Below are 26836 nucleotides of genomic sequence, written 5' to 3' on the forward strand. Positions count from 1 at the left end.
TCAATAGTCCATTTTAGTATTATTTACAAAAGGGTAAATATTTCCTTTCGTTCTTTGTTTAAATTTTACTCTTTTCTGTAAATAGAATCAAGGTATTCTATGATCTATTTCATACGACAAACTGTTTGAAAATTCAAAGGAATTTAATAAAATAAAATAAAATACTTTTTGTTTTAAAACCACGAGTTTTTAATAATTTTTAGAACCGACCGGTTTCGCTTTACTCAAGCGAGCATCTTCAGGGTACAAATTATTACTAGACAAATTATTGAAAGGAATTGTTTGAAAAACACTTGCTCTATTCTATTTTGTTCAAATTTACTCTATTCTGTGGTCAATTATGTGTAGAATAAAATCAGGGTATTCTATGATTTATTTCATAGAACAAACTGTTTGAAAATGGAAAGGAATTGTTTGGAGCATACTTACTCTATTCCATTTCGTTTAAATTTAATCTATTTTGTATAGAATAGAAAATAGAACGACATTTTATTGATTAGGTTTCTTTTCTATTAGCGGATTCAGACATTTCGGTTTGAGTTGATAAATTTTTATTGAACGTCAAGATTTCTAACTAAAAACTTGAAAACTTTGCTGAAAGAAGTTTCACACTAATATGCTTTAAAGCGTCGAGTTGATCAACTAAAATTGAAACGCCGAACCCGCTGTATCGGGCGTTCTATGTCCTGTGAACAAAGAGTTGGAAATTTATTTATACTGGGTTTTTACAGACGATCTCACTTACGTGAGAACAATCCAGTTATGCGCCATTCTTTGATTATAGGCGCCATTAGAGAATTACGAAAAAATCCGTAAAATTGAAACATATATTCTAACAAAAATAATATGTCAACGGAGGTTTTATTGTTACGAAATTTAAAAAAAAAAAAAACAAAAAAAAGTTGACGATCTTTCTTGTCAAAATTCAAATCTCGCGCCGCGCGCATGTTCAATGTCACTACACGATCAGCTGAGCGACTATCTGAAAATGTAAAATAATACCTACGTTATTATTATTTTACTACAGCTGATCGAACGCAGACGCATCTCCGAAACGTCAATCCACAACATTAGAATTTATTTCCCGTGGTGCCATGGCGGCTCACGTAAATGTTGCGAATCCACTGCCGTATTTAATTAAGAGAGAAACCGGAGGCTTGCCCACTCTAAAGTCGAAACTATTCGACGAGAGGTTGCGTGTCGCAAAAAACTTGTTCAAAAAGGATTTGGTCTGCCACTATGGGTGTGTGAACGCAATTGAATTTTCAGATAATGGAGAGCTGCTTCTGTCTGGTACGTTCTGATTGATGTTCACGTATTAATTAAGATTCTATTAATTGATATTTCGGTTTAAAGTGCGTGTATCTTATGTGTGATTTCTTATTTCCGTGCGGCATTTTTTTCCAGCTGTGCTGTTCAATCATTCAATGTGGTATATTTTTAAGCACAACATAACTATTTTACAATCCTGCATTACAGAAACCATTTTGTTTATTTTTATTGACATACGTACTATTATGCAAATTGGAATCATTACAGTGTTCTCAGTATTGTGTCAATATCATAATGCAATAATAATAAATTGACAGAACCTAAGATATTTTGGTTCCGATGTAAGCATCTAAATAAATGTTTACATTTTTTCTGACTTGTCAACTCCGAAAAATTTGCGCAATTTTTATATTTATTTATTGTTGAATAGGTAGGTATTGTATAGTTTTATTTCATTACGTACTCATGATTATTATTTTCGGTGGAACTAAATAGCTTTTTGACACGTGTACGAGTATCATAATAATAATAATAGGCCTATTTCATAATATTTAATGTCTCACAAGTCTCGACTAAATAATCCCATGTAAATAATTTCCCCATTTCATAAGTGAAATGATCGAATTTTGTAAACAATGGTAAATTTTTCCATTTTAGTCTTATCTCAAGATGTTATAATTTACACAAGGAAAATGTTTTCATAGAAAAGTTTATGAAAAATGCAATGTACCTACCTATTATGCATTATGATTTTTTTTTCAATGGTTTATTTTTAGAATTGGTTGATTTTAAGTAGTTTCATTTCAACAGGTGGTGACGACAGGCGGGTGGTCCTATGGAAGTTTGGGGAGTCCCTATTGAACTATGGGCAGCCGGAGATCATGGCTGCCCAGCATCTCTCCAACATCTTCTGTCTCTCCATCACGCCCGACAACACCAGGATATACTCCGGGGGGAATGACGACCAGGTCATCGTGCACGACACTCAGACGTAACCAACCCGATCTATCTATGTCTTTCATCAGCTCATCTTTTGTCCTATTCGGGGTTGGGAACCCATCGCTTCCACAAGGTGCCTCCAGGTTTCCCAGTCCTGGGCTATGTGACACCTAATATCTTTACCATGAAAGTGATGTCTGGACTCATGTAAAATTCCAGCTTACTTGTTTAGTAAATCCATTGCTTTTCATCTCGATATTAAGCTTGTATTATTTCTATCGTGCTAGGTATAAAGAATATAAGTTGAAAAAAATATTTTTAGGTTTTTTAATTTTTTCATCTTTGGGACAATTTCACATGGTATCAAAATAAAAAAATCTCAAAAGTATATTTCAATTAAAAATGGGTATTTGTTACTCAATCACCCAATAGAAGTTCACAGTTTATAAATTTGAAATCGCTCTCCTGAAAAGTTGTTGTTGACTTGTACCATTCTTTACTCTTTTATTTTATTTATTTATATGGCGGAGATGGTTTACATAGTTCCCGTGAGCACTTAGGCCATAGGCCAATTGTGCTATCTCCCTTTTTACCTCATTTCTTTAACAGTCACCCAGTCCAAAGTTCAGCAGGGTTGTCATTGTAAGTGGCTATGTCTTCTGGTTCCACAATGTGTCTTCCCAGGTCTCATCTCTCCTCTCCAATCCCCCTCAGTTCCCTGAAGGCCCCACGAGGGAAGAAGGACTTTTCCGAATGGTCCGATTTTCGTCCCACAAGTATCCAGGGAAATAGAAGGTCCACTCTAGCAGAGCCTCCAGTGCTGGAGTAAGGTGTAAATACTCTGAGATGCGACCCTGTTTCTCGGAGGCACCGTTCGTGACACTCTTCCCCAGGTCATTCAGCCTGAACACGGTAGCTCACACCTTAGCTTGGGATGGCTATGGTGTGAGCTACCGGGTGTGGTTGTGTTTCCACTCCCTGAGCGATGGGTTCGCCACTTAACTCTTTAATTTACATTTTTTTTTTATAAAATTTCATTCCTTAGTTATGTTTTTTTTTATTTAATTATTATTATTCTTCAATATAAACACCCACTGAACTGCCAAAGCAATTTGTCAGTTTTTTAAATTGTACCTAAGACCCAATAAATAAATAATAAAAATCACCTCGAGGGTGCTACAATGTATTACGAATTCCTAATCTCTATCTAATTTTATTATTTACAAACAGATACAGAAAAACATATTTACCTGGCTGGTCACTTCAGATAAACACACTTTTATTAAAAAAAGTTTACGACTTTGCACGCAGAGGACACTATAGTAAAAACACTAGACATTGATTTTACGTTTGCTATTTTACCCTCCATTACTAATGATATTACATTTATTAGAAGATTAGTGGCAAGAGTAGAGTTGATATTTCTTTTAAAAGACTGGAGAATTTTGATGAAATTACCTTAAAAAGCTTACAAAAAATATTAACATTTTTTACACATTTATTTATTTACAATGTCGCGGACTGTGAAGGTGAAAAATTTCTGACTTTGAATGTGACTGTCTAAAAAGGTGATTTTTGAGTTTAGCTCTGAACTCTGTTGAGTCTGTAATCATTCTTAAATCATGTGGCAGTCCATTCCAGGCCTTAGGTCCTGACACTCCAAAAGCACGCTCACCGAAGTTAGTATTTGGTGTGCGCTTTGGTTCCTTCAACCTTCCAATACCTTTAAATCATGTGGCAGTCCATTCCAGGCTTTAGGTCCTGTCACTCCAAAAGCACGCTCACCGAACTTAGTATTTGGTGTGCGCTTTGGTTCCTTCAACCTTACAATAGCTTTATATCATGTGGCAGTCCTTTCCAGGCTTTAGGTCCTGACACTCCGAAAGCACGCTCACCGAACATTGTGTTTGGTGTGCGCTTTGTTTCCTTCGACCTTCCGATAGCTTTATGCTTAGCATGATAGATTTATTACTACTGTCGCTGTTGTCGAATTATTGTCAGCATTTAAGTAACAGACAGTTTTATGTACATTTCAGCATGAAATTTAAAACCCAACCAAGTATGTTATAATAATTTACAATTACTAGACTAAAATGGGTAAGTAATGTTGAATGGATTTTCAGAAAGCGTATAGTAGAACTACTGCCCCACCAGAAAGCGGTCTGTGGGGTCTCTATAGACCCCTACAATTCTCGGGTCATCGCCACAGCAGGGAACGATGGAAGACTTCTTGTTTTCGATACGAGGCAATCTGTCGACGGTGAGATTCTTATTTTTTTTTTCTCCTACTGATGATACTACCTTGTAACTATTTTACACTAACCGATTAACAAATTGGCATTTATGTACATAGTTGTTTTTTTATGTGATACCACCCAAAGTTTTTGCGTGCATTTTGGGATACGGGTACAGGTACCGCTGCTCCGGGAACCATTGCAGTGGTCGGTAACCGGACAAAACAGAAGATAGTAAAGTAATAGGTTAGTAATGTTTTTTTTTTTTCAAAAGTATTCTGTTTTGTCGTGGAACCTAGTGTAATTATGGCATTCCAATTTTTTGGGAGAATGTTGTGAAGCTAAAAGAAGATTGGGATGTACAGATCTGTTCCCTAAATATAGCTAAAAACTAATTGAAGCATCTTTTCATATGCAAGACGTTATTAACTCTCGTACGAGAATTTGGTCGCAAGCGGATGGTAGATGGCTGTTTATATAAATTCCTTGTGTCACTTGCAGAGTCGCTGGTGCTCTCCCGCAGTCGACGGGCATTCCATGGAGTGGTGTTTCATCCGTCACAGTCGGGCTGCTTGGCGGCTGCCAACGCGCAGGACGGAACTACGCTGTGGGACCTGCGGAAACCTAAATAGTCAGTACTTTCAATAAAAATTTTGTTACCATGAGGGGTTATTGAGATACCCCACAATTTATTTATTTATAGAGTGGATACGGTTTACGTATTACGCTTGAGCACTTAGGCCATAGGTCCAGTGTGTTATCTCCATAGACATATGAATATTAGTAGACCTGCCCTAAGTGATTAAAAGCGTATTATCCCCACTCCCCATACCGGTTCCATTGGAGCCGGCTGTGCTCGCGTATGGCTTCAAGTGAAATTTGAAAACGTGACGTCATCATTCTTGTGCGAACTATGGTCGAGGCATCATCGGTTCATTTTACGAAATAACACTGCAAAATGTTGACTTGTGATATGAAAACTTGTAAAAATAGATGTGAAAAAGAGAATAAACCCAATTGTCGTATTACATTCCATAAGTAAGCATTATTTTACTTTATTTTAAGCTTATTCACACCGTATTATATGGATCAGTTTTAGAAACACATACTATCACATCACAATGTAGCGATTCTCAAGTGTGCTCATCGTTGTTTACTGGGGTAAGTAAATTATGAAACATTTGTAAAAGTGTCTTAACTAAATACTCTGAAACTAACTACGACTCTGAAAATAGAAGCTGCCTTACTTTGCCGAATTTGGACTTCGCAAATTAGTTCATAACGTGGCGAGTAATTTGCGCTCCCATGTAAAAATGTCTATTCATTCCAAAGCAGATTTTACTTTTAAGAACTAAATGGTGATATTATAATGCGAGATGCCTATTTACTGTCAGATTGATTTATTGACGAATCACAGTCAGCCTTACCCCCTTCGTTCTTCAACAGTTGATTTTACCCCTCGCCATTATCTTCTCGTCTATTAATTCCTATGTCTGTGGTTATCTCCCATTTTATCTCATTCCTTTAACACACCCTTAGTACACCTTTAGTCACCCAGTCCCATTTATAAAGTTCACCAGTTTTGTCATTGGATATGTGGCTATGTCTTCTGGTTCCACAATGTGTCTTCCCAGGTCTCATCTCTCTTTTCCAATCCCCCTTGGTTCCCTGAAGGCCCCACAATGGAAGAGAGCCTCATCTCTCCTCTCCACTCCCCTTTGGTTCCCTGAAGGTCCCACAATGGAAGAGATCACGGAGGTGGCCTCATCTCTCCTCTCTACTCCTCTTTGGTTCCCTAAAGGTCCCATGAGGGAAGAGGGTCTCATCTCTCCTCTCCACTCCTCCTTGGTTCCCCGGAGGCCCCATGGGGAAATGTCCACTCCTTAGTTCCCCGAAGGCCCAATGAGGGAAGAGGGAGTTTTCGAATGGTCCAATTTTCGTCCCACAAGTATCTAGAGAAATTGAAGGTCCACTCCAGTAGAGCCCTGCGTGCTGAGGTAAGGTCTAAATACTTCGTGATGTGACCCTGTTTCTCGGAGGCACCGTTCGTGACACTGTTCCCCAGGTCATTCAGCCTGAGCACGGTAGCTCACACCGTAGCTTGGTATGGCTATTGCAGGTCGTGTTTCCACTCCCTGAGCCATGGGTTCGCCACACTCCCTACGCTTTTACTCCACTATACTACCACAATAATTTCACCGATAGTAATTTTATAGATTTTTTGTTACCCCTGTTGGCAACGAGAAGATTCAATTAAGACTTTACTGAAGAAGAAAATACTAATAAATCTTAACAAAACCTGAAATAGAACAAGACACAGAAACATAAAAAGGTATCTTCAACTGGGAATCGAACCCAGGATCTCTCTCTTACCGGAACTACGCCCCTAACCACTCGGCCATTGGGATATATTACACTGATTGGTATAACCTTAAAAAAAAGTTAAAAGAAAAGTTGTTCCAATAAAAATTAAGACTTTATTATTCATTAGAATCACAGAATGTTCAAAGTCTGTCATTTTATTATCATCAGTGGTTTTATATATATTATAAAAAAATCGGCATCACGGACAAAGAGCTAAACTTCTTTAAAAGCTACCTAAATGGACGCAAACAACAGGTTAAAATACATAATACCCTCAGTAACCAGCGCTCAACTGACTATGGAATTCCACAAGGAAGCGTATTGGGACCAACTCTGTTCTTACTGTATATAAACAACTTTTGCAACCTTGAAATTGAGGGAAGCATTGTTAGCTTTGCCGACGATACTGTCTTACTGTTTGAAGACAACAATTGGTCAGCTGTATTTAAAAAAGCTGAAAAAAATATTAACTTAGTTAAAAAATGGTTAGATATAAACACGCTTACCCTTAACACGAAAAAAACAAAATATATCACTTCAAGCATCAATACTGCAGGCCAACCTAATGATGATTACTCCATAAAAATACATAACTGTACGAATTCCAATGTATGCAATGAGTGCCCCTGTATAGAGCGAACTCCACAGATGAAGTACCTCGGCCTCACCATTGACCCATACCTCAAATGGAATATACATACTCAGATCATTGCGAATAAAATTAGGAAAACAATACATTTCTTCAGATCCGTAAGGAACTTCCTTAACTTACAAATTCTAAAAACGATTTATTTTGCATTAACCCAATCTATCATTGAGTATGGTATCATTGCATGGGGAGGGGGTACTTCATCAGCTCTAGGTCCTGTTGAAAAGGCGCAGAAAACAATTATGAAAATTATTCTCAAACTTCCTCAAACTGCAAACAGTAACTTAATTTTTAACATAATGAGAGTATTTGATGTTCGACAGATCTATGTAAAAACTATCCTCATGCATCTCTTTAAAAACAAACACGTGCTTTACGAAAAAAAAACTAACTTTAGATTTACGCGTAATTCGAACAAAGACATGTTGCAAGTTCCAGCACTTTCTTCCACCTTTGGTCAACGTAGCTTTGGCTACTTTGCCACAAAGATCTTCAACATGCTCCCGGAAAATATTAAAGAGAGTCAAACACGGAAAGAGTTTAAAAAAAATGTTAAAATTTGGATTTATTCAAATGATCGAGCCTACACCGGTGCCCTCACCCAAACGCCTTGTCATTGACAGTTATTGCAGTATGTACGGTGCTAAAACTTACTATATACGTATTGTGTAAATGCAAACAATAATGAAAAGTAACCAAATGCCTTGTCACAGTGAGTTATTATAGTATGTATTGTGTTTAAACTTATTCTATCTGTATCTTCAATATGTAAACAATAATGTAACCTAAAATAATGGATTGCTGTATGGGAACCCATACATTTACATATTAGCAAACCATAGACAAAATGGAGAAATAATTAACCAAAAATTCTGCCTCAATACAGGTTCGCCTAGTGAGGCAGGTTATGCACAACCTAAAATATAGTATATTAAGCCATTTCTATATAACACTCTTACATTGATAAATATTTTTTCTTATATTAGAAACTGCCGTATTATTGTAACATTATTATTGCAACAATTTCATTGTTTCTAACTGACATATAATTATACAACTTACTAATGATATATTATATATATTCTGTAATTTTTTGATGAAATAAATAAATTTAAAAAAAAAAAAAAAAAATATAACCCATAAATACCCCAAACACATAATATATGCGAGGAAATCAAGTTGGTATTGTGTGGAACTCAATAACGCTGATTACGGAGTTGTAGTAATTACCGCGCGATATGATTCTCGCAGCCAAAAGTATTAAATTGATGAATTTTTTTGGATTAAGAGTTGCCATTTAAAAGTTTAATTTCTGAATGGTGGTCTTTTACCAGGGCGATACTGAGAGTATCTAGCACTGCCTTATATTTTAACTAGTTTTTGTTATTCTAATAATCTCTTGTCTTCCAGCCCCGTGCTTCGTTACGGCGGCCCCGAGGGCGTGACGCAGAACTGCATGAGTGTCTGCTTCGACTCGCAGGGCTCCCGCATCCTGGCCCTGCGGCGCCGCTTGCCCCCCGTGCTCTACTCCATCGGGGCCCCGCAGCCGTTGGTGCACTTCTACCACCCTGACTACTACAACTCGTGCACAATGAAGAGCTGCTGCTTCGCCGGTGACAAGGACCAGTTTGTGCTGTCGGGCTCAGACGACTTCAATCTCTACATGTGGCGAATACCGGACGGTGAAGGTAACTAATTATTTGTTTTAATCTCTGAACACAGAATCAATACAAGTATAATCTATGCCGATATGGAAGAAACATGACATCGCCAAATTACATAAGACCTTTTCACCCCTAGGCCCCAGACAGGCTCAACTGTATCTGCTTGAGATAGACAGGGGTTTGATATTTGAATATGTTTGATCACTCTCACCTAGTGATGTAGACCCGGGAATATTCCCCGGGGAATATTCCCGGGAATATTCTCCGACATGAAATAAATTCCCGAAAACGGGGAATTTATTTTATTTTTAATAAAATGGTTTCTACACTTCTCTTGGATGCTTTATTGAGTGTTAGCAGTTATCTAAGACGACATCCCCTGATCTAGGGACTTCCCTACCACTTATCCTCTCTACTGTCACATGCCGAAGAGAAGCAAATACTGGAAAAGGCGGCGCAGCGCAAAGAATTTGCTATTACTCCAATACATCTGGCTGTTACCCTACTAGATCCAGGTTCCCAAGGACATCTGCTAAGCCACGCACAGCATCTTGAAGCACTTGAATTCATTGACCAAGTAGCAAGTCATATGGAGACTGTTGATAGTGCAAATGTTCTTGTTGATTTAGCCAATTATAGGGCTAAAGAAGAATCATGGAGCAAGGTATTCCTATGGAAGTGTGTCGATAAAATCACGCCAGTGACCTGGTGGAAGGGGATGTGCGGATGTTCTGATTTGTCACAGGTTGCCATAAGAATATTGACTGCTACCATTACTTCAGCAGCCACTGAGAGATCTTTTAGCACGTTTAGTCGCATTCATACAACACGGAGGAATCGTCTAACAACTCAAAGAGCAGGGAAAATGACATTTGTGGAACACAATTGGAAACTTCTTTCCTCTGAACGAGTCTCTCAATTTGCTCCCAAGAAAACCCTTTCTTCCACGGATGAGCAGATTGCTTCGCATAATAACGTTTCAAACCTATCTGGTACTCGCAAACGCAAACATCCAATTGACTGTGCTGAGGATGTAGAAAACGTAGATAATCCTGAGTCAGCAACAAGTTCGTCCGGGTCGGATGAAGAAGAAGAAGAATATTAAGGTGAAAGTGGAAGGGAAGTTGATAGTGTCAGTTTCCAATCGGTATCATCAGATGAACAGTAACAATCTGTGAAGTTGTGTCATTTTTACAGTTTTACGATTGATTTTTTTTATATGTACCGTTTACTAGCATAACGTGTATACAGGGTGTCCGGAAACTCGTAGTACAAGCGGGAAACTGGTGAATCTACATCACATTTGGAGTCGATTTTGTATTATATTTTTTTTTTATTTGAGCTTTCGTTATCGAGTAAATCGAGTTTGAAGTTGATTTTTTTTTTTTTTTTTTTTTAATCAAATTCTTATAAATTATTACTGAAGATCAAAGTACCCAACTAATTAAAACTATTTGAAAGTAAAACAAATGAAGAAACTCGGATTTGAAGCATTATTTTGAAATCACCCTTCATTTAACCCGGTGTAATCATAAAATATTTCTGCTCTGCAGGGTTAAAACATCTGTTATTCAACCCTAAACACCAGAAAAAACTTTAACCCTAAAATAGCCGAAAAATATATTTTTTTGGTTTTTTTTTGAAAATGCTCAAATCAAAAAACTTTATGTTTTTTTGGGTTCCCCATGTGGTGTAGATTCTCCAGTTTCCCGCTTGTACTACGAGTTTCCGGACACCGTGTATAGGCTACTAATACTGTACAGTATACAATTATATAGAGATACTAGTCACTTTAAAATAATTTTGATCGGTGTTTTTTTGTTATTTTTCTCTTGGATCCTATTCCTATATATATGGGAATAGTTTTTATGGATCTATCCTGCTCTATATGTACCATATGTGGGTATATATTTTTTTTTATTTAATAAATATTATTCTTTTTGAGGTATTATGTTGTTAAAATCAAAATTCCCCGTCCAGGGGAATATTCCCGGGAATATTCCCAGGAATATTCCCCAGAAATAAATTCCCAGGAATTTATACATCACTACTCTCACCTGAATTAAGGAAAATATATATATATATACCTACCGTTTTAACCGGACAATGTCCATCTTTTCTCAGCAGACAAATAAACCATATTGTAAACTGCGTCTACACTTATTACATAAAACATAATATAAAGCAAACAGTGATGTGCTACTTAAACTTAAGTTACAGTGTTAGGTGACTTAAAGTGCAGTGAGTTATTATCTCAATCACAAACGATTGTTATTAATCATAAAAACATTTTCAATTTCTTGCATTGTGTTGTCGCGCGACGTGAAGGTACGCCGTAAATTGTGTTCAGCCGGCGTCTAGCCGCTTGTTCCCGATTAAACCTGCTACTCGCTACCTGATTCTCGCTACTCGCTACTGGAGTATTTAATTATTAATTATTTAAATTACAAACATTATGTCTTCAAAAAGATCTGCTATGGAACATCAAAAAATCATGGACTCGCTCACGGACTACATTGATCGAAAACTAGGTGAGTGGAAATCACAAATGTTTTCAAAATTCGAGACGGAATTAGCCGATTTAAAAAAAGCAACACAATTTGTAAGCGATAGATATGATGAAATCAATGAAAAATTAAATAAAATTTTAAAAATCTCGATTTACCGAAACAACGCCAAAATAGTATAGAAGACTTGGAAATTAAAGAAAAAAGAATCATTGCTTTGGAAATTAAAATAGCTGAATCAGAACAAAGAGAATTAAAAAATTCTGTAGAGGATAACGGATTTAAAGTAACGATTAATGAACCGCGCCGCATGAAATTGCAAACAGAATTACTTCTGCTTTCGGAATAAATTTAGAACCAGCGGACAAATTCAAATATCTAAAACCAACTGATACAAAACCTCCGCGTTTAATATTTAACTTTAAAGAAGATAGCAAAAAAATGACAATGATGAGTGCCAAAAAAATTATTATTCATCTACTAACAAATCTACTCCCTGTTGAAATTGTACAACGTCATAAAAATAATATTGAAAAAACCAACTGGAGAGATTATCCAACACATCTAATTTTTGAATAATTTAAAGTATTAAAATTTAATGATCTTGTCCGAAAAAACAAAATAATTCAAATAATAAAAGAAAAACAAAATCACAGCTTTTTAACTGAAAGTCGTACTCGTCAAAAACATATATTTCCAACACAAAAATGTAACACCACTTTTGCTCAACATCATTACATATATCTAGGGAAAAAATACTTCAACAGCCTACCTGAAAATATCAGAACAATAGAAAACGATAAACACCTACTAAAAGCGATTAAAGAGAAGTTCAATGTAAAAATACCAAAATGTTGAAACTATCTTCTTAATTAATTATAAATTTAAGTATTCATATTTCCTTAAATCATAACTACAAACATTAAATAATCTTGATCTTGATGCTCCCCACTCTTCTAGACACAAGAGGGCCAGATTCTATAGAAGAGGAACATTAAAAAATCAAAAGCAGTGAAAACTGATTTTATGAATTATTATTTTTCGGAATAACTTATTGAGTAAAACCTCAAATTATAATATTTAAATACTGAAGACAATATTAGTGATTTTTTCAAACGAAAATCTGAAACAGAAAAATCAGAAAAGGAAACGGTCACATCTGGGACTTATAAGACGCTGTCTAGGATTGCATTTAGTTCGGGTTGAATCTTGCGATCATACATAAAGATAGTTGCCAATAAAAATGTGCGGTGAAAAAAATGAAGACAACGTTGGTAGTTCTTATTCGTATGATACAGTTAAAAGTGACCGAATAGGATAGGGTCCCATTAGCGCAGTTGGTAGAGCATTGTCCCGGAAAGACAAGGGTCCTGGGTTCGAGTCCCAGATGTGACCGTTTCCTTTTCTGATTTTTCTGTTTCAGATTTTCGTTTGAAAAAATCACTAATATTGTCTTCAGTATTTAAATATTATAATTTGAGGTTTTACTCAATAAGTTATTCCGAAAAATAATAATTCATTTTCTAGACTTGCAGAAAAAGTCAATAGATGTCGCACATTAAAAAAATAAAAACAATAAGATAGGTTTATCTATAAGACGCTGTCTAGGATTGCATTTAGTTCGGGTTGAATCTTGCGATCATACATAAAGATAGTTGCCAATAAAAATGTGCGGTGAAAAAAAATGAAGACAACGTTGGTAGTTCTTATTCGTATGATACAGTTAAAAGTGACCGAATAGGATAGGGTCCCATTAGCGCAGTTGGTAGAGCATTGTCCCGGAAAGACAAGGGTCCTGGGTTCGAGTCCCAGATGTGACCGTTTCCTTTTCTGATTTTTCTGTTTCAGATTTTCGTTTGAAAAAATCACTAATATTGTCTTCAGTATTTAAATATTACTGATTTTATGAATTATTTTAGTTAACGCACTTCAGGCGGGTATCTTTTGCGCCGGCAGACCGCTGGTGACGGGCGAAAATAACGGTCTAAATAATGAAAATATTTTATTAAAAATGTCTACATACTAACTCAGCATAACCAAGCTATAAAATGACTAACCGAAAAATGACTTATTTCGTTAATCTTCAAACGGCATTGCTTATCAGGTGTCAGGCATTCAATAATAAAAGGTCCCTTTGTTGAAATACCGATGTACACGAAAGACTCGAATATAAATATAAAAAGAATAATTGTATTGCGATTTGATAATTATGTACATATAGTTGGGACCTTTAGAAAGACATTGGCATATAATATTCATACAAAAACATAGGATAATTTATTCTTTTCTGCCATTGAAATGAAGCCGGCGCAAAAGGTAAAAATACCCTTCCCGTCTGTAAGCAACAATCAACCGAAAGGGTAGAAATACCTTTCCCGTCCAAAGTGTGTTAACATTAATGATTATACTCTGTAAATTGATTAATTATTTAATAAACAAAAAAAAACAAAAATTAAATAATACATAATGGTAAAGAGACACTACAAAATGGAGTGTAACTTAAGTACATATTATTGTTTTTTTTATGAACTCTCGAGCGATGACATATTTACAAAAAAAAACCCATGAGCGATGTGGTTTCTGGATTTCGGTTTTTGGATTCGTTCACGCTCATTAAAAAAATCATACCTCCAAATGTTACTACAGATACATAAACTGCCTACTGTGCTTTAGAGCCAGTGAATCATCTATATTTCATTTGTAGGTTTTATATTAAAAAAAATTGTATCATAAAAAATAAATTGCTAAAAACCGTGATTCAAGGCCTAGAACGATGAGACCCAAATTTGGGTAGCCGTCTTTTGACTGGTTAAATATATATTCAATGATATGGTTTTTCAATTGATTTAAACAAAACTCTCATTTGGGGGATGTGTATTACCCCCCTCCGGTGCGGGATGGTTAAAAACACATTTTTTTGTCCCTTGAAAAATGTTGTAAAAGCTTTCTACTGTGTAGAGATATGTTTTATTCTTACGAAATATTTGTATACTTTTAGGAGTCTGGGTGGATGATGCTCACATGGTGCTCCACGGGCATAGGTCCATAGTGAACCAAGTCAGATACAATCCCCAACACTGTGTCATAGCTTCTTCTGGTGTCGAGAAAATTATTAAGGTAACAGAACAGATAACCCCATCAAGCACGATCTATATAAATACAGTGAGACCTTTATATAAGGTTCCCATCATAATAAGTTTTGTTTTATCAGTCCCTTGCAAAATTGAAATATAAAAGTGACCTAATTTTTTCCACACTTAGGACGGGTTGTTTCGGAGAATTTGAACAATTCATCAAATTTCAACGTTCATTTTCCAGTTCTGTGAAAGATTTTTTCAATTTCTGTTTTAATTTCAGTTTTGTCAAGCAACTAGCCTATAATGATATAGTAACAGAACTTGAATAGGACTTTCACAAAACCCGGAAATGAACGTTGAAATTTGATGAATTGTTCAAATTCTCCGAAACAACCCGTCCTTACTGTCTCACCTAATTAGATTCTTACACGCCGATTTAACGTTGGTGTGGTAAATCCGACCTTAAGCCTGGTTTAAGACCGTTTTAACCAAACAAACGCCATGGTAATGAGTCAAGTTTTTCACTATTCTGAGCTTACGTGCCATTTAATAATATTAACACCACATTTATAAGTAAGGAAGTAAAAGTTTTTATTTCTGTTCCTTTGAAATATGTACCATATAAGGTATTTGAATTCAATAACTTTTTTTTCAGACCTGGTCCCCCCTAGAACTCCCGGGGTCCAGAGGAGCTCTCCTGGAGGAACAGGCAGGCAATGAGAACCCACGCACAGTCTACTCCCACGAGGAATATGTGTCCCTGGTGTACAATAGTGGGGCGGTGCGTTGCTCTCTTTATTACCAACTTACAGCAAAAAAAACCGCTTTCATACAATTTTCTAGGCTGAAAAGATAAAGAAACAAACACCAATACTGCTGTCGTAAGCAAAAAGGCACCTAGAAATTTGCAAAAATCACACTCTGATATACTTTTCTGATAACAGGTGAAAAGTCTCTTATGGCAGGTTTTTTCTTTTGCAAATTTCTAGCTGCCTTTTTGCTTACGATGGCAGAACAGACGTAGTGCATTGTATTGTAGATTTATGACCTCCCGCCATATTTACATTGCCTAATGTTTGTTAATCTTTCACCGAATAGAAGACAAATTATGCACCAACTAGTGTAGCGCCTTTTACTTTAATTTGTCATCGCTTGAACAGGTTTAACTGTTATTAACAGTCATCTTAAATTTGCGAAGGTAACTCTTATGCCCTGTGCTCTGTGAAGAATTTGGTCCAAAGATCAGAATAAAATCCTTTAATTTCTGTTTCATCTGGAATAGTGATCGGAATGTATTTAACCTTTTAAATGCCAGTAGGTAGAAGTGTAGCTGTGCACAGCAGGCCAAGAATGCGAGTTAACTCGCTCTTGGCACAGAAGCGGTTAATAAAAATTATTATTATGCGTTTTAGAGTCGTCGTTTTACTAATCAAAATATGGGAAACATTTTTGTTGATTGTGAATCCATGCGGATTCATTCATCTGCTGGCTTGGTTCTCCATCATTGCATAAGCAACATTTACATACCCGACATGGCCTCCGTGGTGGATTCCCTCCTATAATGATGGAAGCAGGAAGAAATTAAATAAGTGTTGTCAGGTTATTCGATACCTGGGAATGTTTATTTCTCTTTAACCCCTGGGCTGAAGCCCTGCATTTGCAGTGTCGAAGAATCGTGCCCACCCACGGTACGAAGCATTGCAATTGCAGTGTCGACCTTATACATTCATTTTGCCTTTGGATATTACCTCTACTAGGTTAGAGACCAAAATTAAAATTAAAGTAAAAAAAAGAGATTGTTGTATAGAATTTATCCACTCGAGTGATTTTCGGCATATTATGCCGAGTTTGCAATACGTCTTAAGTGAATCCTAAAAATATAGGATAAACAGTGAAATATATCTGAATTCATTGGCTATATAGCTCTATAATCAGGTTGTATGTCTCAGTATTAAAATTCAGTGATTTTTTTTTTTAAATGAGGGCGAGTAATTTCCAACTCGAATGCCAATCACTCAACTCATATTCCAGTTATTGACACGAGCACTCCAGTGGTTAACTTGTAAATAATATGTCATATCAAAGGGAGCATGCCAGTTTATAATTAACATGTCCTATTACCAATTTTACAGATATCTCAATAAGATTGTACAAAAAAATAATTTAATACGATGATCATTTTCCAACAGTATATTTCCCACAACTACACTGACCAGTCCACTAGTGAAGACCCCCGCATGATGGCCTTCTTCGACTCGCTGGTGCAGCGCGAGATCGAGGGTTGGTCGGCCGAGGAGACAGACTCGCAGAGCGCCGGCGAGACCACGGCCATGGCTGCTCGCGTCACCGGCGTCACCACACGCATGCAGGCCGCCATCAACACGGCCAACAGGCGGCGCAGGAACAGCAGGAGGTTACCTCACTTTACTTACCCACAATTTAACTAAGATTTAATCTTTCTTTCCACATTAACAAGAAATCAGTCACTAAAAACCTAAACAACTTAAAGCTAACCTTAACTTTTCAAAATAATTCCATATAGATATAGATGATAGTACCTACAATGGTAATCGAATCAAACAGAACATGATAAAAAGATAGGTTGGGTTAAGTTAGGTTTGTTGCTTGTTTGTTCTTTTTGTTTCCTCCAATGTTCTGTTTTGCCGTGGAACTACGTGAAACGTACAAAGAAATAACGAGTAGTAATATTGTATGTGACTTCTTTCCCCAGCAGGTATAAGGACACGGAGGACTCCTCGGACAGCGACCAGCTCCTGGTTGACTTCCTGCCGCTGCCCCCCAAGAGGGCTAACAACAACAGCATGAGGAACCCCCGCGTGCAAAACAGGATCGCCCGCCTCATCGCCACAAGGCAGTCCAAGCTGCTGCAGCTGGCTAGGAAGAGGGCTGGTCCTAGGTAGGTCAACAAAACCCTGATATCTCATAAGTTTTAATCACCAGATAATTATTATATTAAAAAAATCTTTTTTTTTTTTTTACTTCTTTTAAACGTATCAAAGTTTGCAATAATACCTCGAAAATAATCACAATTTTTATTTTCTGACACTCAAAGTTTCTAGGCCCAGGGGTAATAGGGCTAAAGCAGGGGTTGGCATACTTTCAAGTGAATAGAGTCTAATTATCAAGGAAACAGGATAACAAATGTATCTGAGAGCAATACAATCTGAGGAGGGGTGTCAATAGCGATTTCATGGCTATAATCAACAATTACAAAACAGTATTTTAGTTCAGGTTTATTTTCATATAATTGTTGACTGTTATAACGAGGTCAATTCACTGATATACCAAGCAAATAATTAAGTGAACACAATTTCTGAATACATGAATGAGTCGTTAGGTCTGAAAAAACAGTTGGGAATTATTCAAGAATTATTCCCGAATTAAGTAGTAACAAACAAAGGGCGGGAATTTTCTATCCAATCAGGGACAGATTCATATTTTTATGGCACTACCTGTGTAAGATTGTCGGCTATGTTGGTTATCTACCATTGCTATCGATCGGGCACAATGTAAAATTGTCATAAAATCTGCGAAAGTCATGTGAAATTTTTCAAACTCATCAACTTTTGTTTTAAAAACCAATAAATATGTTGATGAAGGTACCTAGTTACGAGTACCTACATCCCTGCACGGGGTAAATTTATGATAGTGATGCACAACTTTTTCAGCAGAGGGGCCGCTTTGCCAGCCCCCGACCTACAAGTGGATTATTTTTTGTTTTTGTTGAGGGGGAGATGGTTGATAGCGAAATTCAAGTGTTACGGTTTCTGTTGAATTTTGTGTCAGCCAAATTGGTCCTTATAATTTGGTTCCATTTAGGAAATGCAGTGTAAATTAACCAAAACTCTATAAAAAAATGTTCTCAGCCAGAGTTTTCAAGAATTACCCCAAACTTTATATTTAAAAAAAAAAAAAAAAAAAAAATTATATTTTTCTCTATAACCATGTGGGCCGTATGAAATTGACACTCGGGCCAAGAATGGGGCCGCAGGTTGTACATCACAGATTTGTGACAAGTAAATTTTTACAGCCGAAAATCAAAACAATCCCGCACACAGCACGCACAAGCTAGTGATAAAAAGATAGACAATTTAGAGATATTTTTCTTGGAAGCCTTGAATCAGGTGATGATAGTTATAATGCGTTGATTGTTTTGAAGTGGAAATTGAGAAACATGAAAGCGAAATCTTTAAAACCATCATATTTGTTTATGTTGGTTTTGCTGATGGCTTCATATTCAAATTACAACAACACCTCTGTAACAAAATGAATGCTATTCGCTGGTTTTGCTTACAACATTTGAAGCTTGTACGCAAAGCCAAGCACCAAGTTTACACCAAGTTGGATTGTTGAGTTCTTCTCCATATCTTGTGACGCTGCTGTTTAGGCTTTCTTATTGGCCGATAAAAACTACAAACTACATTATGGCATTTGAGGGATAACTTCGTTCTCTGTATTATATTGTCGGGAACATACATTTGTATTATTTAGGCTTTCTAAGCGAGGCCCCGGAATTCGAAGTGGAGTTATATTGTGAAATGAATCCTGGGTGGGTTTATTTTTAGATTGGAATTAGCTTATCTAGATAATAATTACATTAATGATTATACTTTATTTTTTTCATAACATACCTTACATAAAATATAATACATACAGTCAAAAGTTTAAATCGTAGATCTTTTTGAATTATCACTCTCCTGAAATATTAAGTAGAAAGAAACGCTTTATGTATGTTTTGAGTTAAATTAGGTTAGGTTACAATTTTTAATTCGCCAGTGATGTATGAGTGTAATTTTTAACTGTTATTATAGCTCCCTCTTTATTTCACATCCAAATAATTTACATTCACCCTTTTCTCTTTCAATCAGATCCTCCAGGAGACCTAAGCCTTCCACGTCAACTAGTGCCCCCTTGCGCACGGCGCGGGCCCCGCCAGTGCGGTCCCGGGAGCGCCGCCTGCACCCCCGGCGGGCCCCCGCGCCCCTCGCACCTTTGGAGGCAGAGCACCCCAGCAGCAGCGAGGAGGAGGAAGAGCCCTTTTCCACTCCCCGGCCCACACATCACAGGCAAGGGAGTAAGGTAAGAAAAATTTAATGTCGAGAGTTAGACTCGGAAATAATACATTGGTTTTCCTCAGTCAACAATCTGATGCAAGTCTTCAGTTGGGGTGTTCCAAACTCCATCATATTGAGGAGCATCAAATTGACAATCAGTGCCATTTTTTATTATTTCATATATTAATTCTCTCAGTTAAACATCAATGCTCGGCCAGTTTCAGCTTAGATCAAATCGTGATCAGCTGACAAGCAAAATGGACATTCTATTTTGCTTGTCATCTTGTCGCAATTTGATCATAAGCTGAAATGCACCGACAAGCTGCGTTTTTATGAGGACCCCCTCAAATAACAAAAATTCAAAATTGTGTTGATCGTCGATCAAACATTATGGATACAGTTTGAAACACCACATCCTATGTTTACTCAGTTATCATTAACAAACATTTTCAGATTTTAATGTAAAAAATCTATTATTCTATATATGATGAGTTTGTGTATTTAGGAAGTATGTTTTACAGAGATGGGAAGGCTGACAGAGATATTGAAAGAAGGGTAAATGCAGGTAACTCCATTAATGGAGGACTGAACGCAGTTGGCGCTAAGAAAAAAATTTCCAATGAAGGGAAGTGAGCAGTCCACGATGGAGTGTTGGTACCTACCCTGATGTATGGAAGTGAGGCATGGAACTGACAGAGAAAGGATGAAAGTAGACTGAATGCTGTTGAAATGAGATCCCTGAGGCGTATGTGTGGTAAAACCGAGTATGATTGTGTGAGAAATGTGTAGATCCACAAAGAGTGCAATGCTGATGTAAGAGTGATGAGTAAGATTAAGAAAGAGACGCTTGGTAGCAGAAGTCGGGGACCCCCAAGGAAGACATGGCACGATAAAGTGAATCAGATACTTGAGTCGGGCCATGTCAAGAGTCAGAATAATAGAAGAGTGAGACGATGTATGAATGTGAATGAGGCAAGAAGTGTGTGCCAAGACCGAGTTGTTTGGCGGTCCGTCCTCTCTGCCTACCCCTGCGGTAACGGCGTGATGTTTAGTTAATTATAATGTTATTTATAATTGATATTTTCTATGTTTTTAGATGTCACGATCAAACAGAAGAAGGATGAACATGCCTCGAAGTTATGATAGGAAAAACAAATCTTTAGTTTTTCGGGGAAATCGACGTCCATCGAGAAAAGGTATTTTTTAGTGTTTGTTTTATAGTACTACATTTAAACATGAATTTAATGTTTTCATACTTCACAATTAATTATTGTCACTAAAAAGCTGTGTCGTATTGTTCCATGTTAACAGAAATACAAGTAATTAAATAATTTTTCATTTGACAGATTTTATAGAAATTTTGAAATATGCAGAGGGCATGCTGTTTATAAAAATAATAATGGAAGATGTGATTTGCAGGTGGCCTCAGTAATGGAATGAACAGTAATCATCTGGAAACTTTAGGGGATACTACTTTCAGTGATGACAATTTGGCAGTCCCCAGTACCAGCACAGGTAACTTATATTAACACACTTCCGGCGGGAAGGGTAGTTTTACCTCTTACGCCGGTCCTATTTGAATGACTGAAAGGCATTGCTGTCTGATAATTCTATGTGAATATTGTATACTAATCTTTTTGTAAGGGTCCTGACTATAAATATGTATAAACAATGTAATACAAGTGTCCCATTTTCTTATCTCTTATGTGAAAGAATATTTAATCAATAGGAAGCTATACTAAACTTGTAGAATGGGTAATAAATATGTGCACTTATGGCACTGGAGATGCGGAAATCGGTCTTTTTTGTAATGTTTTGTGTTTCCAAAGTTTTTGTAATATAATAAAATACATACATAATATGTAATATAATAACATTACTAAATGGCCCAAAACTGACTTTTACTTCAGTTTATTCAGTTGTATTACAAAATAGGCTTTAATTACAAATAGTACTTGAATAGTTGAGTTGTGGCGACTACTACGTAAAATAAATTCATTAAAATATATGTATTATTTTCAAAGATATAGCAGTTTAAAGCAAAATCCATTCCCGCTTGGAGTGTGCTAATATATATATATCTACCTACCACCACTCGTCTTTTAGGTTATGCTTGAACTCTAATGAGAGATTTTTTTGCTATTAACCAGGAATCAGAAGCCATCAAAGTGCGCCACTTTTTCGCATCGCAGAAGCAGATTCTGACGATGACCAATCTGGTGGAAGTCGCTCCAAGTCCCCTCTTTCCTCCGCACCAGCCACGCCTGTCAACCCCGAGGATATGCCCCTCGTCTCCATCCTGCCCACCCCCATCAATGGATCTCGCGAATACCTCAAAACGGAGCCACAACGGAACTCACTAGTCTCTAGCTTGACGAGAAGTAATGAAAGTAGATTCACAGATTTGAATTCTTCAAGCGCTGCGCACAGTTCCTTACAATCAACTAGCCTAGAGGAGTGGGAGAGGAACGGTGGACTTCCCGCTTATTTGCCCGCCTTAATTAGACTTATGAATGAAACCAACGAAAGTGAAGTTGAAAGCAGCTGCAGCACTGTTGAAGAAATGGCTTCACCGCCCAAGAAGAGAATGACGCATGTAGAACCCGCTACCCCTGATAGCGGTATTCAGACCGAGGAGCCCAGCGGTAGTTCCAATCGGAAAGTTCAAAAGGATAATGCAGATAACTCCGATGATCCGGATTGGACGGCGTCCAAGTACAGACAGCGAGTGAAGAGGGCGCGCAGAAATTACTTCACCCGCTTCTCACCCAAACAAGACTCGGATTCCACTTAAAACTATATTCTATTGATTTATTGGAAAATATTCTAAATTACATTGAATGTGTATAAGAATGATGACATTGGGCTGGGAATTCACAGACTACAGCAGTTGATAAATGTTTATTTGAAATACAGACTACTGTGTGCTTTTTCAACATTTTGATTTCTTATAATATGAGAACTATGCATTTACTGCTCAAAGCTGTCAGTAGTAGTTTGTGCATTTCCAGCTTTATTTTAATGTGATTTAAGACTGTGTGTGCCAAGACAGAGGTGTGTCGTTCCACCTTCTGATGGTTAGTTGGATTAATTGGAAAGATTTTATTTTTTGATTGATATCTACGGGCAATGTGCAAGGTAATAGAGAACAGTTTGGCTTGGGTTAGATTATGTCATGTTTTTCAGGAGTGACCAATTTTATAAAACGAATTCAACACACCAGACTATTATTACAATAAATACTATTTTTAATAGTTTATGTACGTATGTATTGTGCCTGATTAGGTTGAAGTCTCTGACACCGAAAGCATCATTTCAACATATTTGAAAGTCTGCAGTTATCGGTTAATTTTTATCAAATGTTTTGTTTCTGTATATCATAGCTATAAAGCAGAAAGTCTCATGCTTTTTAGGTTAGAGACATTAGCCTAAACGGAAACAATGTATTCTACATAACTTCCAAGTCAACCCATCACTGTGTATCATATTTGACCACTATCAAAGATAAACAAAAAATTGGTGGCAATTTACACCTTACATAAGTTTTTTTTTTTTTTTTACCAATGTGAGACTGTTGCCACCGGTAAACATGGGGTGATGGTTTTGGAGACGATAAACAGAACTGTACATGTACCATATTCATATCCATATCCATATTGTATAATAAGCATGCGCACTGAATAAAAAATAAAATCTCCCTTTGAAATTAAGATATTCCGTTGTGCATATTAGATTCTTATGTACCAGGTTCAGCACTGGTATAGTTAAGCCGGCCTTGAGCTCAGTTTAACCCTACCTACTCTGGTATCAAGTTTTCACTATTCCTACCTTACGCGCTGCATAAAATTTACACTGCGTGTATAAGTGAGGGGGATTGTGTATTTCCTACGATTTGATAAGTCGATCCCGGGTGCAACAAGGATTACTCTCATTTAACAGTAGTTGAATATGCCTGAATTTATTTTGGCATTTTTAAGAAATTCATTCAAAAAAATTATATTTTTAAAAATGGTTTTTTAACTGTTGTGAAGGGCTGGACTTTTCATATGACATTTTAGTGATATTTGCAAGAGAAAATAACTTTTTGGTTGTGTTGTTCCCACTTTACAAACTCTCAGTTTTGATGTTTTTAAATCCATTAATTTGACATTGATGTTTCCAAGGTCTTCAAATTTTTAGAATGTTTCCATAATTATCATTATTGATGTTTTGTAAATTCCCATATTATGTACTTCAATAACAATATTATTTATTTTGATTTTTGATGTTTCCAAATTTCCGAAAAAATGTCAATGAGCTGAATGTTTTTAACCCTACCAGAAAATTTATTATCCTATTGTGGAAGCTACTATGATTCTGTGTCTTTAAATTATAATTTTAGCTTTAAGGTACATAATATAAATAATAAAACAAAAAATCAACTGCATACTTTATTTACGGAGTAATTTATGTACAAAACGTTTGTGATACTAGGGACAAGTACCCATGAAAAACTATCTTTCTTTTTCTATTTTTCTTCATCAATAAATGTGCAAAAAGTAGCTACCTACCTTATTATAAAAAAAATGTTAAACATTATTTAGAAGGAGATTATATTGTTAATAAATGCACATTTTGTTCAGTATATCCAAATACATAGAACAATTCTTTTGTTACGTTTGTAAATACAAATTATTAACTGGGAGGTAATTGAATGCAAGTGTCCGGTGTCTCATCCAAAAAGAATAATGAAAATATGTCATTATAGAAATCAGGATAGTACTGACAAGCCCTGTTACAATCCGGCATCCAGTTAACTTCCAGCAATTTGGGTTGGATGATGTCCTCTCCTATAGCGTTCTTCTCCCAGGCCAGCATTATATCAGTAGCGTAAAGCGCCCGTGACTGTCGGTTGGGAGCAATGCCGCACGGAGCAGGCTTCTCCACGGCACATTCAAATAGCTCTCTGATCATCTTAAATATATTCTCCTCTACTCCCGCCCACTGATGGTCGGGATACTGCTTATTCCACTCCACAATATAATCGGCACAGAGAAGTCTACACAACTGTTCGGGGTTGCTGTAATTCATCACAGTAAAGTGCTGTTCATACTCTTCAAAGTTGTTCAATGCAAATGGTTTATTGGCAAACCTCAAGAAAAAGTTCCTGTAAAGGTAAACATTCAGCGGCTCGACACTCTTCAATAGAATGACGTATCTTACATCAAACTTTACCTTTCCTTTGCCATCAGGTCTCTCGAACAAAACTGGATTTTCAATGTATTTTTGTATAATTTTAGGTCCAGTTAACGGAAGTCTCATAATGAAATCGAGGTTTTGAGTGATGTGCGTATCCAAGCTTCTGGCCAAGTTAAACGGTTTGCTTATCCAGAGGTTGTCCAAACCTTTCAATTCTCTCTGGTGATAGTAAGCTACGAATTTCACAAGCTCTGTTTTCAAATTAAATGTTGTGGGCAACCAGGCCGGGTAGGTTTGCAATGTTTTCTTATCCGTCTGTCCCTTGGCATTTCTCCTCGCCACAATGCACAACAGGTCTTTGATTGTAAGCACATTCTCGTGAGGAAACTGATTGACATATTTGTGAGGAGCAAGTTCACTCAATTCTTTATAGGCCTTGAAATGATTAACGAACCACAGCACTTCAGCGGGGCCTTCTTCTGTTACTATTTCAAACTCGGGACGAGTGAGATTCTCATTTATTCTGTCGTACTGCGAAAAAACTTTAATCTTTGTAGATGGATCTCTAGGTTCCACAGTATTATCAACTGTAGCTAATGTCTCTTGCACATGTCCACTGGAAAAGTAATCGGAACTCGGTTCAGTCTGAGTGAAATCCTCATCGTAATGGTCATACTCTTGCCAAGGAATAAGCAATGCATCTCTATATTTCTCATCATAATCTCCTTCGATGTAGTTCCTGTATACTCTGTTGCCTTCTCCAACATCTTTTATGGGGAAGAGTAGAGAGTATGTGAGCATTTCGGGCATGTGAATAAACGGAACTATCCTGAAGTTTGGTTGATCACTGTGTTCTATGGCAGAGCCCAGTTCGTCCATAATATACCAAATAGGTACTCTGTCCTCTGCTGAGATGTCCCTGGTGTTCAATGCATAGGTTTGGGCATACTTCCAGATATTATCGAAAACTATGTCTTCTAGTTCTCCCTCGGCTCTTTCCACGTCTCGGTCTATTCCCATTAATCCACAAATTCTTTGCATCAATCCAGGAACTTCTCTGAGATGAGTTCGCGCCTGGTCGGTTCTGAATGTCCAAGTATGATCCACTAGATAAATGTGTTGGGGGTCGTTTTTCAACACCGCCCTGTCCTCCAACACTTGGACAATCCATGTTGGGTCGTAAGTCTGCTTGTCACAATCTTCGTAATCTACCAAAAGTAAGGAAAATGTCTCGCCGGCATCGAAAATACTATCGTTCAGTTTTCGCCAAAGAATCGGCCAAAAATGAGGTGGAACTCCCGATAGCTCCAGCTGAGGCTGATGAATAGTCAAAAAGTTATTCAAACTCGAAATTCCATCCATCTTTAATGCTGATTTTAGTCAAAATCGGTAAAAAAATACATCCGAATTACAACTGACACAAAAAGATCAAAATCATAAATAAACCACTCACTAGATCGATATCTTCTGGCTTTTTGTACGGAAAAAGTTTGTGCACTACTCAACCATGGATATAGCCGACGGAGCGGTGATGATAAATAAGGTAGAAAAACTCAAGGCCATTTAAAAAAAGTACGACTATAGACAATAAAATTCCACTCAGCAATTCAATTTAGCCCAAAAAACTATTTTAAAAGTAAAAATGTCCTTGAAGCAGAAAAATGTCGAAATGTTTACTGAGGGCTAGGTTCATCTGACTAAGAAAATGAACTTTTACAGCTAATTTTCTCAAGAGGAAACTTTGTCAGTGAAACTTGGTAATCTGAGACGAAAAACCCAAAATGACTTAAAATTTCAATTTCTTTATAAGAGCAACGAGAAAATTGAATACATGAAAAAACAAAGAACACTGAAGAAAATTAGCAAAACATGATTGT

The 26836-nt window shown here is 36.8% G+C and overlaps 2 protein-coding genes across 3 annotated transcripts; one reads left to right on the forward strand and one right to left on the reverse strand.

Moving 5' to 3' along the window:
- Positions 1-1036: 1036 nt before the first annotated feature.
- On the forward strand, positions 1037-24167 carry LOC149416926 (uncharacterized). Of its 2 annotated transcripts, none has more exons than XM_089641064.1 (13): positions 1037-1293; positions 2083-2263; positions 4335-4471; positions 4947-5076; positions 8869-9146; positions 14628-14746; positions 15362-15487; positions 16896-17119; positions 17438-17623; positions 19596-19806; positions 20878-20977; positions 21201-21296; positions 21932-24167. In XM_089641064.1, the coding sequence occupies exons 1-13, from the start codon at positions 1095-1097 to the stop codon at positions 22573-22575; spliced, it is 2631 nt and encodes an 876-aa protein (XP_089497190.1). In that variant the 5' UTR covers positions 1037-1094; the 3' UTR covers positions 22576-24167. The 2 variants fall into 2 exon arrangements, with proteins under 2 accessions (XP_089497190.1, XP_089497191.1); XM_089641065.1 differs by having other exon boundaries at positions 17441-17623.
- A 47-nt stretch (positions 24168-24214) lies between these two features.
- On the reverse strand, positions 24215-26420 carry TTLL12 (Tubulin tyrosine ligase-like 12). The gene has a single exon (XM_089640687.1). It carries the CDS (start codon positions 26319-26321, stop codon positions 24456-24458), a length of 1866 nt encoding a protein of 621 aa, XP_089496813.1. The 5' UTR covers positions 26322-26420; the 3' UTR covers positions 24215-24455.
- Positions 26421-26836: the final 416 nt, after the last annotated feature.

This window comes from Hesperophylax consimilis, chromosome 16, assembly GCF_061612785.1.
Source record: "Hesperophylax consimilis isolate HC1 chromosome 16, BYU_Hcon_1.0, whole genome shotgun sequence".
NCBI lineage: Eukaryota > Metazoa > Arthropoda > Insecta > Trichoptera > Limnephilidae > Hesperophylax > Hesperophylax consimilis.